This window comes from Condylura cristata, unplaced genomic scaffold, assembly GCF_000260355.1.
Source record: "Condylura cristata isolate star-nosed mole 26May11 unplaced genomic scaffold, ConCri1.0 scaffold00001, whole genome shotgun sequence".
Taxonomy (NCBI): domain Eukaryota; kingdom Metazoa; phylum Chordata; class Mammalia; order Eulipotyphla; family Talpidae; genus Condylura; species Condylura cristata.
This window is the reverse complement of record NW_004567102.1, coordinates 85,424,424-85,439,525: the sequence shown is the minus strand read 5'-3', so window position 1 is coordinate 85,439,525 and position 15,102 is coordinate 85,424,424. Positions and strand designations below refer to the sequence as shown.

The following is a 15,102-nucleotide window of genomic DNA, read 5'->3' as shown; positions in this document are numbered from 1 at the left end:
TGCAGAAAGCTGGGGTAAAATGTCAAGTCCCTGAAATCAGGAAGAAAATGAGACTTTCCTGTGGGACACATTTGTCAACCCTCAGGGCTTCACATATTGAAGCCCCAAAGTGAGCTCCTGTGGAAATGCTGAGGACTCCATTGCTTGGAATCTCCTAAAGAGTGCACACATGTGGTCTGTGCAGATGCTGACGCCAGCGTGCTCACAAGCCAAGGTCACTGCAGAAAAGAGAAAACCAAAGCCAGAGGGAATCAGTGGGCAGAAACGAGGAGATGGTGACTGGAGGTGGGCACATGGGCAGCTTGCAGGACTTCACAGCAAAAAGCCCCGAATGGGGGCCTCCCTGGCGGCCTAAGAGGTTGGGGCTCACCCCTCAGCAGTGTGTTTCAGTAGATCTGCCTGTTCTGCTCCCCCTTCTGTCTCTGGGGAATCCTCCCTACCCCTCCCACACCCGTGGCCTGCACCCCAGCTCTTACATGCATAAATAAATAAATCTTAAAAAAAAAAAAGACCCGAATGAGGGTTTCTTGCAGTTCCAGTCAATTGCTGAATTTCCGATGCCAGCAGGTGGCCTGGCATCTGGAGGCCGGGGGTCTGCCATTCTGAGTTGCCCCTCACGTGAGCACAGCATCAGAAAGGGGCCCCGAGAACCCCATCTCAGGGCTGGGGGACCCAGCCCCTCACACAGGGCACACCATAGCCCAGACTGGACTAGGTTGCTGCATTTCAGCCCAGAGCTCTTCACTCCACACCCGAGCCTGCACAGCCCCGTAATCCTGTCAGCCAGAGTCTGGATGGACCGCGGGGCCCCTGCTGGGACACAGCCTGGCCGCTCGTGCAGGGTCACCCAAACCTTCATGGCGTCTTGAAAAGCCCGTAGGTAGAATCTCTACTCCGGGGAGCCAGGGCTGCTAGCCTGAGCTCGGGGGGCTGGCCACTCCTCCCCCGGAAAAGGAGAACGGGGGCGTTTGGATGGTCATTTTGACTCACGTGGACGCTCTGCTTTCGTCTAAGTGAACAGACACAGGCAGTGGCAGATGTGGCCGCAGGGCGGGGAATGGGACGACCGGACCTTTGGGCCGTCTTTTCATAAAGCCACCAGCAAGGGACCGTGACGTGCCATCCTTTGCCATCCTTTAGCTAATTATAAAAACAGCTGAGCTGGAGTTTGACTAGGTCACACTCACTAGTTAGAACAGATTCTGTGTCATTCTCAGCCTCCAATAAGACATCTGAGTGGCTGTACTGAGCAGAACGGTCTCTTCTGTGACATTCAAAAAATTCAAATACCAACAGATTCAACTTTCTAGCACCATTCCAAAATGTTAAACTTTCTCTGCACCTTTATTTTGATTTTTTTTGGGGGGTACACCTTTAAAGTACAGTCATTCCATCAATTTCTGCAATCTCATAGAAAAAAAAACAACTGATTTCAGGACAAAGCAGTAACTCAAATTTTAGGTTAAATGGTCTCGGCAGGCTGTGGGGCTCAGGCTCAGTGGGGTGACAGTGAAGAGCTCCAGTCTTCCTGGGCAACTCAGAGATTACGTACATGTGTGTTGTGTGGAACGTGGGGCGCAATGGTTAGCTCTACGTAGGCAAACCTACCTAGGGAAACCGTGACCGCCAGTCTTCGTGAAGATTTTACTCACTTGACCGACAAAAGAATTGGGATGTTAGAGAATGTCAGGTTTGAGCACACCTTTTATTCACACTCTGTAGGAGCGAAATCAGAGAACATGGAGTTCTGAGGTCTGAAGCTTGGAGCACTGAAATCTGTTCTCACAAGCAGATGGATTTTAAGTCAAATTCTAAGTGGGTTTGTAAATCAATATGTATTTGGCTGCACTGTTAAGTGAAAAGGACCGTTTGGCTAAGGGATGTGGGAGGTGGTGGATGATGAGACTGCTTGGCAGAAAAAAGGTTTTCTCATGACACCAGCGAGTCACGTTTCACACTCAGATCGGAACCGCGTGGGCCCGTCTGCCGCCCGCGTGGGGCGCCACACACAAGCACGCCGGCTGGCGGGGCCGGCGAGGGCGTCGGGGCTCTGAGTGCCCTGACACTGGAGGGGCGGGGTGAAGAGGTAGTCGGGGTCCACTCTCAGCTTAATTCTGCAGCAGTTGCAAAGAACTCACTTGTCACACGAGAACAGTCAGTGGTCCAGGAAGAAAGACTAGAAGCACCAGGTGGGAAGGCGTGAGACTAACGGTGCCCTGGAGCAGAAATCGTCACTTTGCCCTGTGTACACCACATACACTAGAACATTCCTTTGGACATTCATACGCCAGATTTTATACACGACGGGGAAGACTGAGATGCAAAGTCAGTCCGAGGTCACAGAGGAGACGTGGGCTGGGCTGACCGTGAGAAATGGACATGGGACTAGTGAAAGGCAGAGTGTCACGCTGCAGGCCAGTGAGCTCCTGGACCTCACAGCAGCCAACCCCCATGCACAGGGAGCCCCACCCCCCGGGCCTCACAAGTGGGCTGCTTCGGACAACGGCGTTACTTGCTAAGGAATGTGAGGTAAGCAATGGTTGCTCCCCCTCTCACGTGATAGCCCCTGAAGTCCCCTGTGACCTCAGGCTTCTCGTGAAGGTGAGGAGGGCCGGACACACAGCGCTCCTGCTTCCTGCAGGTGACTCAGCTACTGCCAAAGCACGTTAAGGGAACCAGAACAGTTCAAGAACACCCGTCACAGTGCTTAACAAGATTTAATGTACATTTATTCTTAACATGTGGAACATATAAAGATTTTATACTGAATAAATGATATTCATTAAGCCAGAGGAAAAGGAGGAATTTACATCAAGTTTTTTTTCTTTTTTTTTAAACTACATTATCTTGAAATACAAATGTGGATTCTCGTCACTGAAAAATCTTTGAAGTTGTGTTTCTTCCTTTTAGTTGTATTTTTCTCTTTTTTGTCTGTACTGATACCATTTCCTAAATCAATCCATATGCAACCATTTCCACACCTTGATTCATGAAGCAAATTGTGATCAGCTGCTCTCCCGAAATAGAGCATGACTTTATACATACAGAAACTTGTACATTACCCTCTTTTTTTTGTTTTTTTTTGTTTTTGTTTTTGTTTTTGTATTTTTTCTTTTTTTTGGAGATATGGCCCTAATGAAAAAATATATAAAATAAAAATAAAAAATTATTTAAATCTACCATCACTTCGTAGTTACCACATCATGAAAAAGAAACTAAAAACTTTGTACTAAAAAAAAAAAAAAACAAAACAAAAGAAAAAGAAAAGAAAAAATGAGGGTATGTTTAATGTACAACTTCTATATACATCACAGCCCATAGGCAGTAAAAAAAATATTAAAAAAAATGATTAAAGGAATTGTGAAGAACTGTCATGTGGAAGGCCAAGGACAGACAGCAGACATGACGGCCGTGGTGAGGAAGCAATTTCCGTGGATCGTTGCCAGGTTTGTGTTTTCAATCTTAACTTAAAAAAAAAAACCACATTGTTTTTGCTCCTAGCCTAATGTAACCATTTTTCCTGTGGAGAAACCAGTATCATTTCATAGTCTGACTACAGACGGACATACCTCCTGGAGCCCCTATACCTACGTTTCTAGAAGTTTCTATTGCACTGAGCTTTGGGCGATGGGATACAATTTTCATTATCTGAAGAATAACACACCTAAGAAATTGATAATTTTTCACCTTTTGCCTCAGTGTGGTGAATTTTCCCATCTTAGCATCTTTTGCCACGACTTTTTTCTTTAAAGTCAATTCGCTTCCAAAAAAAAAAAAAGCAGTACAACATGGAAAAGAACATTAAAAAGAAAATCTGTGAAAAACAAAAAAGTGACCTTTGAATGCACTAGACAGCAACTTTGGTTAAAAAAATTAAAAAAAAAAAAAAAGAAACCCAAGATGTACTTATACACACAGACAGCAAATATGAATTTCATAACTGTTCGAATTAATTATTTCTTTAATTCCCAATTGGTAAATAGTGAACGGGGCAGAGGAGCAAAGATTTTCTTTTCCTTCTTTCTACGCTGGATAAACAAGAACAGAAAACAGCCAGTTATACGGGAGCCTCTAGTCTTCACTCACACATGCTGCCTTCTCACTGATGTCATAACTGCCCGATCTGAAACAGTACATCACAGATGACAGACGCAACCAGAGAGTTCAGGACGGCCGAGATGGAGATGTCCAGCAAGCGGCCCTCGTGCAGCAGGAACTCGGAGCGGTTCTCGTCCACCCTGGCCATGGCCAGCAGCGCCTTGGCCGCCCGGCACATCATGTCCACGCTCGGTGGCTCTAGAGGCGGAGGCTGCACGTGCATGAGGTTATGCTGGCTCTGCTGATACTGGGCCATCGTGACCCCATCCTCCAGGAAGCTTATCAAGTTTCCAATGCTTCCCTTCTGCACCGCTATGGCCCTGGCTGCCAGCGTGTCCCCTTGGGCAAGGTTCGATAAAAGCGCCATAGACATTTCTCGACAGACTGGGTTTTTGCGATCCCCAACGTACCTAACTAACGTAGCATAGAATTTCTCCTGACGACTAAATGGAGGCGTGGCCAAGATCAGGTCCACATTGTTGTCCTGGATGCTGAGTTTACAGAGGGTCTCCAGCACAAGTCTCTGGGGCGACAGGACAGAGTTGGGTCCCACCGTGGGAAAGGGGTCTTGCGCCTCCGCTGAGGGGCATACCATCCAGTGCAGCAAGCCATCCAGAATCGGCAGGCAGATGCTTTCCGTGTAAGCAGACAAGTCTAGCTGCCCGGAAATGTTGGCCAGCGTGACCAGCGTGTTATCCCGCAAGACCTCGAGGCAGTCCCACCACCACTCATCTTTGCTGCAGGCCACCCCTTTGTCCTCGTCTTCCTCCTTCTCGTAGGTCTGCGGGGCTCGCTTTCTCTCCGGATGCTCATGGTGAAGAAGAATCAGCTTCCCCAGGATCAGCACCAAGCCTGGATGTTTGGACATTTCGGCGTCGTTCCCAGGCACAAAAGACAAGCTACGGACAATGTTGGACACGCAGATGCAGCGCTTGGCCAGCGAATCCTGCCAGTGCGCCACGGTGCAGAGCGGCGTCTCGTCACGGCTCCGCGGCTCGTCCTCCAGCAGCTTGATGTTCCGGTGGCTCTTGGCTTGATGGATGCCGAAGGGGAACTTACTGCTCTCAGGCTGGGCGCCAGGGTGGGCGTCTTCGGGCAGGGCCCCGGGCCGAGCAGACAGGACGTCATCGATGGTAGCGATGATGCTCTTCTCCTGCTGCTCTTCGGGGTCGCCTCTCCCTTCGTGCTCTTTCTTTCTACCCGTGGAGCTCAGAGGCGGAGGTGGGCGCCTGCGAGGAGGAATTTCCATCTTGCTCTCAAAGTGAGTCTGGATGTGCTCTGTGGTGTCCCCCCCACCCAGCTGCCAGTGCAGGAGCCCGCTGTTGAACTCCTGCACGCGACCCAGCTTGTCCGATCTGTCGACCACAAACAGGTTGTTCTTCCTGACGATCCTGATGGGCAGCTTGTCGAACTTACTGGCTTGCCTGGGCTTCTCTCGCGGGTCTGCAGGGGCATCAGGACAGCTCAAAGCTACGCTGCTCTTCTCTTCGCTCTCTGTCTTCTCACTGTCCTCCTCCTCCTCCTCCTCGTCTTCCTCCTCCTCCAGACATTCAGCATCTTCCTCCTCTTTCCCAGAATCATCGGCCAAGAGTTGGCTGCTATCTTTCCCCACCGCATTGTGGTCAAGTGCTTTTTGGCTGGGGTCTCCCACTTCGTATTCCATAAGAATCCCAAAAATGTCGATCAGGCATTTTCGAAAGTACTCTACTAAAAGCTCGAGAAATCCAGACAACTAGAGAGGGGGAGAAGGAGAACAAGAAAGGCACCATGTCAGGACGTCAGGGCCAAGAAGGGTAAGAACGCTGGCGGCCACCACCCTGCGTTCACGACCCCTTCCCCCTTCCATTCCTCTCTGGCCAAACCAAGAAAGAGCCACTACGTTAGCAAGAACTGTCGCCCTAAATTCTACATTGTCAGCGAAGCCAACATTTACTGTGACTTTTACCTGCTGCTTACTTTCTATACTATCAACCTGGAAACTTCATTTCAAACTTCAAAACTTACTTGTTTTCAAATTTCAGGAGCTTCTCTTAATTGAGGGAGTACTTATTTTTTCTAATCTAAATACGGCACACCCGCTATTAGAAGAGTGGGCACGGGGGTTTTACTGACTCGTTCATTCCAAGCGAGTCCGTTCTCTCCTCCTCCTCAGACTTTGCCTGGGCTTTTACCTGTGTTCTTTTTCTGCCTCAGGTGCTGTAGGTTACTCTAATTTACATTCTCTGTATTTTTGGGAGAAGATATTTGCTGATAATTTCAGCAATGTAGCAGCTCATAAGCACAGAAAAATAAGAACAAATCAACTTGGTACCCGATAAAGGACTCAGAACGTCTCCCAGATCGCGACGTCCCAGTTCCAAGTCCATCTGAGCGACAAGAGCCACTGCGAGAACCTGTCTTGCTTCCTCAGCAGATGTTTGTGTCAAGAAAACCGACACACGCCCGCCCTGGGCCCCCACGGGCACCACCACAGTCAGGGGTAGCCAGGGTGAGTGCACAGTGAAAAGAATCTGGGAAAAGAGCTAAGGGATTTCCCGCTCAGAGCTGCTGCCAGTTCCTGAGCGGGCTGGACACAGCTGTCCCGGAGGAGGGCAGGCTGGCGCCCAGCACGGTGCTCCTGCTGCTGAAGCAGAGGCACAGCTTCTTGGTGCAGCCTGGGGGTGTCCTTCCCGCTCACGCCAGCTTCTTCCCTGGCGCAGGGAGAAGGAGTTGGCGCAGCCCCCTGCTGAGGAGGGGTGACAGCAGCAGCTCGGCCCCCGTAATGACAGAAATGCACTCCAGGCAAGGAGCCCCCCTTTACCTAATGCGCACGTTCTAGTAAAGCGGCCATGCGTGAGCCTTGTGGCCTAACCCACTCGCTGTTGACTGGAAGTATCTTTCGGAGCTATGGTGAGGGCTTAACTAAGACAAGGAAGAGGACTGGGACCCGAGCCTGTTTCTCCAGGACCGGGGGCATGAGGTGTTCTGGCTTTTACACTAAAAGCGAGCTGCAGGCACCCAGTAAGTGGGGAGGGTCACCTTTTCTCATTTTTGTTCTAAATATTTCTTTAAAGATTCGTAGCTCAGTTGACTTGGGCATTTCCCCCTAAACCTCAGCCCCAGTCTGTCCTTGAGCGATTGTGCTGGACACTGCCATAATCCTCAAGCTCAAATAGGTGCATTTGAGCTCACTGAAAGTTGTAGGCTTTTCCAGGGTTGCTTCAAATGACCTGGGAGAGGCAGAGACTGGAGGGAAAAGACCAGAGCATTCTGGCGAGGCACGCATGGCTACACAGCAGACTAGAGGCCCGTGAAACTAGTCTACTTCTCTGTATGTCCACGTTTTCTATAACATGACATTTCTTTTTAATTAAAAGGAAGATGTCATGTCCCCATGGGAAGTTGGGTAACGTCCCAACGCAACCTACCGCATTTCCAACACAGACACAGCCATACTTGTGTTACATTTGGATTCTACGCAGCCCAAAGGTCATTTTAAGTAATTCATGCTTACTACCATCTTCTGTCTCTCTTACACACACACGTGCACGTACACACACACACACACACACACATACACACACACTCTCTCTCTCTCATGGGTACTGCTTTCTTAGGAGACAAGCAGGTATGGAGGTATTTATACCAAAATGAATCACTATTCTAGGTTAAATTATCAGTCAACTATACATTGATTAATGTTGGTTTGTAGTAACTACAATGATAAAAAGTGCCGTGGAGGCGGTGCTAATTAGGCAGGTTTAGTTCAAGTGTTACACACAACCGACGTTCTCATTCTCGCCTGGTCCTGGGGTGCTGGTGCCCACATACCTGGGAGAGGTTGAAAGTAGCGACAGTGCTGTCATCGTACAGAAGAATGTTGATGGTGTCCAAAGCCCACGTGCTCTCTGCCAGAAGCCCTGACTTCAGGGACATCATGACACGCCAGGCCTCTGGAGTAACTAGACAGGGAAAGAACACGGCATCAGCACCCACTGCGCCAGAGAACGGAGAATCACCATGGGAGATGGACAAAAGGGAGAGGTGAGGAAGACACTGATTTTGAATGTTCTGAGGGAGCGTTGAGTATGACCATTTTCAGGCTCTAAGTGGAGGGAGATGCTATACTAAGAACTACTGTAGAAGATCTTTTTGTTTTGTGGGTTCGATTTGAGCCACAAGTAGAGTGTGGGGTGGGTGTGGTCAAGCACAAGTGGTTCTGTCTCATCCCCAGTTTCTTTCTTTTGGCTACAATGGAGGCTGTGAAGATGCATCAGGGTTTTCAAAAGCAGAGTAACCCAACGAATGGCCTAGGTCACCCAACTAAATGCCTTCTGCTCCCAGACTGCTTGCTCCAAGCTGTGCCTGTGGCGGGGGAGGGAGCAGCGTCTACACACCGGATCCCACATAGCACATCCTCAGGCCGTGGTCCTCACCCCTGCGCCCTCTGTCCTATACCTGACTCCTGCCCCTGGAGTGTGCCATTGACAAATACGAGCCCTCTCACGGGTCAAGTCTTGCTAGGGCTTGGTGTGAGCCCAGGAATGGGAAACAGGAGACGTTTCTTCCCATTCCCGTTACAGAGGATGCAAAGGGTCAAGAAACTGCCTGCACGATCTGCCCTAAGTTGGGATGATGAACAGAAGCCCGTCATCATCTGTATGAAATTTTTAGTGGGGCAGGTGGGGGAGCGGCCTGAGCAGACCCAGAGATCAGGACTCACCAGGGCCACAGCCAACAGCAATAGTGGATCACAGGTTTAATTTCATCAAGTTTTCAAATCTTTTTAAGATAGGCACATGGTGCTCCTATATTAGAAAAGGCAGCCTTTCTCTTTAAAATATGGAATGTAAATATCTGTAGGCAGGCACACAATGTGCACTAGTAAGTCAAAAAAAAAAAAAACCCACACTTATTTAAACACAGACACACACAGCACACACTTGCCTACAGAGGGGCTGGTGTCTTTCTCATCTCCGCGCCTCTGTGCACTGCTTCACCCCTTCTAGATACATGCCACCCGCACATCGCTAATGTCCATGACTGAAAGATCATTAATAATTTTCATTTTCTAACCACTGCCAATGCCTTAACGTCAGGTCGTCCTGAGATTTCTGAAAATGGATTTTTTTTTTTAAAAAAAAAAATACAGCTGAGATCTATTTAAACTCTAAACAAAACTGAGACTTATGGGAAGTAATGCAGAGAAACGATGTGAAGTCCCAGGTATTTCTGATGTCTGCTCCGTTCTGGGGCTACTGCGAGCGGCCCCGCTGGATCCGGCGGCCACATCCCCTGTGTGTCCCGGGGGCTCTGTACCTGTCACAGGCCGCATCCGGGGGCCCTCCCCTGGGAACTCGCGCCTGTGCGGCCCCCACATTCCAGACTGGCCTGCCTTCCACCGCCCTCAGGCCAGCTTCGGGTCTGTTACCTCACGCTGTCGCGTCGGGCGGGAGCTCAGGGGTCAGGCGGCCGCTTGGCGAAGGGCAAGCGTCGGCGCGACCCCGACGCCCCTCCCCACGCGCTCTGCCTCACACAAATGGCAGCCGCGGCACCCTAACTCCCGCTCCCGGGGTGGGGGCTCCCGCTGTGGGCTCCAGCAAACGCCGCCCGCTCGCCGGCGGCACAGGAGGACGGGGCGCGAGCCTGGCGCCCGCGGCCGGCCGCAGCTTACCGATATCTTTTGAGGTAATCTTCCGCCTTTGTTTCAAGACCGGCTGCGACGCTTCGACCGAGCCGGGGGGAAAGGTGATCTCCCTCCGGATGGGGGGTGGCTGGGAGGGCGGCCCGGCCACCTGCGACGTGGGGACGGTGGGCATGACCTTCTGCATCTTCATCGAGGGCAGAAAGGGGGACTTGCTGGGCGACATGCGGCTCTCCAGGGAGCGCTGGAAGGACGCGGGGCTGGGCGCCCTGGAGACGTGGTTTGGCAGTGACGGCGGCGTCTGGTAGGGTGACTGGGGCGGGCGCGTGATGGGCTGCATGGAGGCTGACGAAGACACGTAAGGCTGACGCTGGCTGACGTGGGAAGGCCACTGGCTCTCGTGATTCATTCTTTGATCCGGTACCATCATATCATCCGTGCGGTTCATGCCCGGGTAGGGCGGGGCCTGCGCCGGCCCGCCGGGGCCCTGCCGGTTCTGGTAGGGGTAAGGCATCTCGTTGCGCGCCGCCCACAGGCCTTGCTGCGGCCCTTCGCTGGACGACGACTGCATCGGGCCGCCCATCATCTGCGGCGGCAGCCCGTGCGGCTGCATCTGCCCCGGGCCCTGCACCCGCTCTCTGCTGTAGGGGTACGGGTACTGTCCCTGCATGGGCCTGCGGTCCGGGCCCGAGTAGGCGCCGCCGTACTGGTTGTACAGCTCCTGCTGCTGACTGCTGTACTGCATGTTGTACATGTCTCCCTCGTGGCGCTTGGCTGGCGGCCCGTACATGCCGTCCATATGGCGTTTGTAGTTCTGAAAAGCACATACAGACAAATCGCAGGGATGTGCTTTTACAGGTAGAGGCTCCCACTGAAATTATGCAAACAGCGACTGCCTGGTGGCCGGCTCCTCCCGCGAGGGCCCAGCGGCTCGCAGGTGTGTTTTGCTATCACTCTGCACCCTGTCGCGCACCCCGGAGAGGCCCGCCACAGTTTGTTTTCACACGCTCGAAATTTTCTGTGGAGAAAAGGCAGCCTCCTCTCCTCCGGCGTCTCCCGGGCCTGCGACACCGGGGAGACACCACCCAGTCAGCAGCGGGTGGGGGCCTGGCGCTGCTCTGAGATGGAGTGAGGGGCCGGAGGGTCAATCCCACCGCCTGAGAGGTTCCTCAGGCCTAACTGGAGGGAGAGGCCGCCTGGGCCTGGGTCCTCAGACTGGGCCTCGGCCACCTGCCGCCGGCAGCCCGGCCCTGAAAGCCGGCCAGGACCTGGTCGGGCGGACAGGGTGGGCTGGGCACAGCCCATGGGGGAGCTCGGCCCCTGGGGGACACCTGGGGTACCAGCACCTGCGCAGGGCGGGGACCCCCTGGCTGAGCCACGGCCATGCCGACGCGTGTCCCTGTGCTTTCACCGACTCAAACACCGTCTAATAACACAGCCCGCCGTGCCGCATGCTGCAGTCAAACTGAGTACTTGCTGAAAACTGCCTGACTGAAAAAAAAAATCCAAGCTCCCGCCTCCTCCCCCCGCCCAACCAAAGAACCTGAAAGCTCTCTACAAGAAGTCTGGGACCTGAAAATCTGCTCAGGGTCAGTGATGCGCTCTGGCTTAAAAGCCGCAGAACGAGCAGCTGAGCGCCCGCCTGTCCCGAGGACGGGAGCCTGCGTGTGCAGGGCGTGCTGACCCGTCCGCTCTGGCTGACTACACGCTCGCTAGAATCTAATTTTATATAAGCCGACTGACTTTCATGATCTGTTGCAGTTTTCTGTTTTTTTTTTTTTTTTATTCACCCTTTTGAAAACATCTGGACAAACTTTTCGACTAAAACGTGTTTTGATATGACCGTATACGTGACAGAGACACATCTAAAACCTGCTTAACGTGGGCTTCTCCTTATTGACAAAGATTGCGTGTCCTTAACGTCTTACCACGTTTATGGTGGGTCTCACACATCAAGAGCTATTTTTATTTTAATACAAAATCCAAAGACTGAACCTTAGCACGAACAACTGTATCCTGGCTATTCAATAAACATGAAGCAATTTTGTTACACTTCTTAAACCTCTTCAGAGTAGCATGAGTTTGGGTTTTACACAGAAAGCACTGAGCGGCACGCCCGCTCGCCAACTCACCGGCTGCTGTGGGTACAGGCCAGGCTGGTGTCCTCCATATGGCGGCTGTCCTGAGGGAGGGCCTTGGCCTGGGTACTGCTGCCCATAAGGTTCATGCCTAGAATGAGGTGCCCAAAGAAAACTTCATTGACAAAGGACCTCAGGCCAAGGGAGAGACGAACAGCCAGCCCATTTCTGCAAACTCCACGCCCTAAACATTCTTGTTATTCAGCACACACACCCTTCATCCCTCGCCACACACCTGGTCCTTCCTCAGCACACACACTTGGTTGTGCCTTAGCACACACACCCTTCATTCCTCACCTGGTCATCCTTCGGCACACACCATGTCCTTCCTCAGCACGCACCATGTCCTCCCCTCAGTACACAGACCGTGTCTGCCCTCAGCACACACACCATTTCTCAGCTGGTTGTCCCTCACCACACACACTGTGTCTTTCCTCAGCACACACACCTGGTCTGGTCGTTTCTCAGCACACACACCTTGCTCAGAGGTGCTCAGCGCAGCAGCAGCTCTTTAGCCTTTAGCAGAAGTGAGGGCAACACCCATGTGGGAAGGCTGCCAAGCTTCAGGTTAGTAGGTGTGAGAGGAGTCCTGGCTAGACAGACAGGCACCCTCTGCCTTTGAGCCGAGGCCCCGCCCAAACCCTGAAGCATCCCCAGGGTGTGGCTTCAACATTGTGGTGTGGGGTATTCACAAGCACAAGAAACTACAAAAAGGATTCAAGCGTCAAGGCAGTTTCTCCAGGAGTCCGAGAATATGGACCTTAGACGATGAAAAAGCTCCTGCTTCTGACTTTCTCACTATGAATAGAAAGGGCTCAATTTTTCTGAAGGCATACTTCAAAATTAATTTAAATGATGCGGACCTACCAAATAACCGTGTAGATAAACATACTCAAAATGTCAAAGTCCTGCGACAGGGGTAACGGATGTTTTAAATATGTTCCTACTAGGTCTTAAAAGGGGATGAATAATACATTTGTTTTTCAACTGTTACCATATTGAGACATTATGAAACACATAAAAATGGCCTATTTAAAAAAGCAGTAGGTTTGAAACTTTAAAGAATAAACTGGTTAGTTTATTGAGTCTTATAAGAGACTCGCGGTCCTCATTTGGCTAAGGCGAGCACAAGGGAAAAAAAGAATGAATATTGGAGAATATTTGTGAAAGAGACACCAGCAAGTTTTAACTACACTGATATGAAGAAGGAAGCGTATACAGCTTACATATGAAGGCCTGACATGGGTAACACTCACGCTCAATCGGCAGCACTTTTCCTGAGAGAAGATGGAAAGTTCTCTTGGGTGGTGGAGCCCAGATGGCACTTTCTAGGGGTTGCTCTAGAAAGCGTTCTGAGAGAAGTGGAAAAGCATATACGCTTGGGTTTCTTTAAGAATATACATGGCAGGATAACCTCGCTCCTTCTAAGGAAAAAATCTAGCTTTTCCTTGACCCTCCAAGAACACCCAGTCTAAGTAAGCCCCGCCTCGGTGCACAGCACCACTCGGCTGGCCGGTGCGGGGCACGGCCACTCGCCACGCAGTGGCTGGAGGCTTCTAGGACCCAGGCGTGTAAAACTCTGGAAAGAAGTGTTGTTTGGTAAAGGAGTGGTTCTTCAAAAAAAATTTTTTTTGCCTTTGTCCTAAACCAGGGAAACCCTTCTTTTCTACTCAGCTACCCTGTCAGGCCAGACTCCAGAACGTGGCTGGTGGAGGGAGAGGCTCTGATTCAGGGATCTGAGGACGGTGCTGGACAGCCTCCCCGGCCCTGAGCACGATGTGGCTACAGGAAGAGACAGAGCCTTCGACTGTGCCTCTGCTGTTCTTATTTTTCTTTAAAAATGGGATAATATTTTTAAGTGTTTCTGAGCATCTCTTGTAAGGGAGGTCAAGAGGGTGTCAGTCAAGGCACCGGCTGTTGCGGTTCTGACGTCGGGGCGGCTGGGGCTTCCTCACCAAGAAGCCTGGCCGAGGCTACTGTTGGGGAGCCGTTCTGTTACCTGAGCTCATTCAACGGGAACCTGGCCCAGCTGCCGCCTGACTGGCCCTCTCAGGGGCCAGATGCCCAGCTGAGAGGCAGCCCTGAGGCTTCTCTTAGAGCTGCTCGTTAAGGAAGGGCCAAGTGTTCTCTGTTTAAAATGTTCACAGGCAAGAGAGAAACACCTGAGGAAAGCCCGGAACGGCCTCTGAGGCCTGCTTTCTCCTCAGTGTGCGACCAGCCTCGTGTGGCCACTGGCGGCGGGGCCCTGCCAGTGGTGCAGGTGCAGGGCTGTGCCCCAGGTCACCGCAGTGGCCTCCTGAGGGTGTCCAGGCCCTCGACAGGGGCGGGGGAGCTCCGAGTTCAGAGGCGGCAGCCTCTCGCCTGGCGCCTCCCAGCGTATTTCCAGCTGATGCTTTGGGCGTCCATTTCCAAAACTGCAGCTGGCTGCTGGGAGCAAGGCCCTTGTCCCAGGTCCCGCTCCAGCACCGGCTGAAGGCGGCCCCCGGCACCCAGCACTCCTGCACTCTGGCGCCGGGAGAGGGGACAGTGCGTTGCCATCTGGGAGCGGGACCGAGAAGGGCGTGCGAGGACGTCACCTTCATCCGGAGACGCTCACCTTCGATCATAGCTGGCTCCGTAGGGAAACTGCTGCCGCTGCCCCATGCCCAGGCTGGACATGGGCCCGGAGGGACTCTGGTTGTACATGTCCTGCATCCCGCCGGCGGGCATCTGTCCTTGCGTCATAAAGGGCTCGCTGCTTCCAGGCACTGCAATATTCGCCGCGCAAGGTACTAAATTAGGCATTTTCAGAGGTCAGAGCCCACACAGCCCGCCCCGTCATTTCTGCTAAGCCTGAGCAGGACTCTGACAACACGTAGGCCCCTGCCTGCTACGGCTGGGCAGGAGGCGGGGCCGGGGGAGGCAGGATTCAGACGGCGGAGGAGGCCAGGGCCTCAGTCCTACATTTGAAGGAACTGAACTCTACCAGCGGCCTGGACGGGCCCCCGTGAGGCCGAGTCCTCGCTGTCCCCGCTGCCCTGTGAGGCGGAGCTGGGCCCGGGGTGGAGGCACGGCACGGGCCCTGCTGTCTGAGCCGCCGAGCCTGCCAGTGGCGCGGTGACACAGAAACCACGCAGGCCCACGGCCATGCTCGCAGGTGGGCAATCAACTCCCGAGTGGAGTCCTTCTCGGCAAACGAGGTCGTTAATGCGTCTCGAGGAGTGGTGTGAGGCAGAGATGAAATACACACATAAAGCCGGTTCC

At 52.4% G+C, this 15,102-nt stretch overlaps 1 protein-coding gene across 4 annotated transcripts in view; it reads right to left on the bottom strand.

The window, feature by feature from the left end:
• Positions 1 to 2,972: 2,972 nt before the first annotated feature.
• ARID1B (AT rich interactive domain 1B (SWI1-like)) overlaps positions 2,973 to 15,102 on the bottom strand; it is a 301,215-nt gene continuing 289,085 nt past the window's right edge. For 3 of the 4 annotated variants that reach the window (XM_012722073.1, XM_012722079.1, XM_012722082.1), the window contains 5 exons: positions 14,456 to 14,606; positions 11,854 to 11,950; positions 9,752 to 10,535; positions 7,909 to 8,039; positions 3,772 to 5,830 (listed from right to left, as the gene is read on the bottom strand). In XM_012722073.1, coding sequence (XP_012577527.1) covers positions 4,109 to 5,830; positions 7,909 to 8,039; positions 9,752 to 10,535; positions 11,854 to 11,950; positions 14,456 to 14,606 — 2,885 coding nt within the window. In that variant the 3' untranslated portion in view covers positions 3,772 to 4,108. Of the gene's footprint in view, positions 5,831 to 7,908; positions 8,040 to 9,751; positions 10,536 to 11,853; positions 11,951 to 14,455; positions 14,607 to 15,102 lie in introns of all 4 variants that reach the window. The other variant, XM_012722087.1, reaches the window with a different exon arrangement.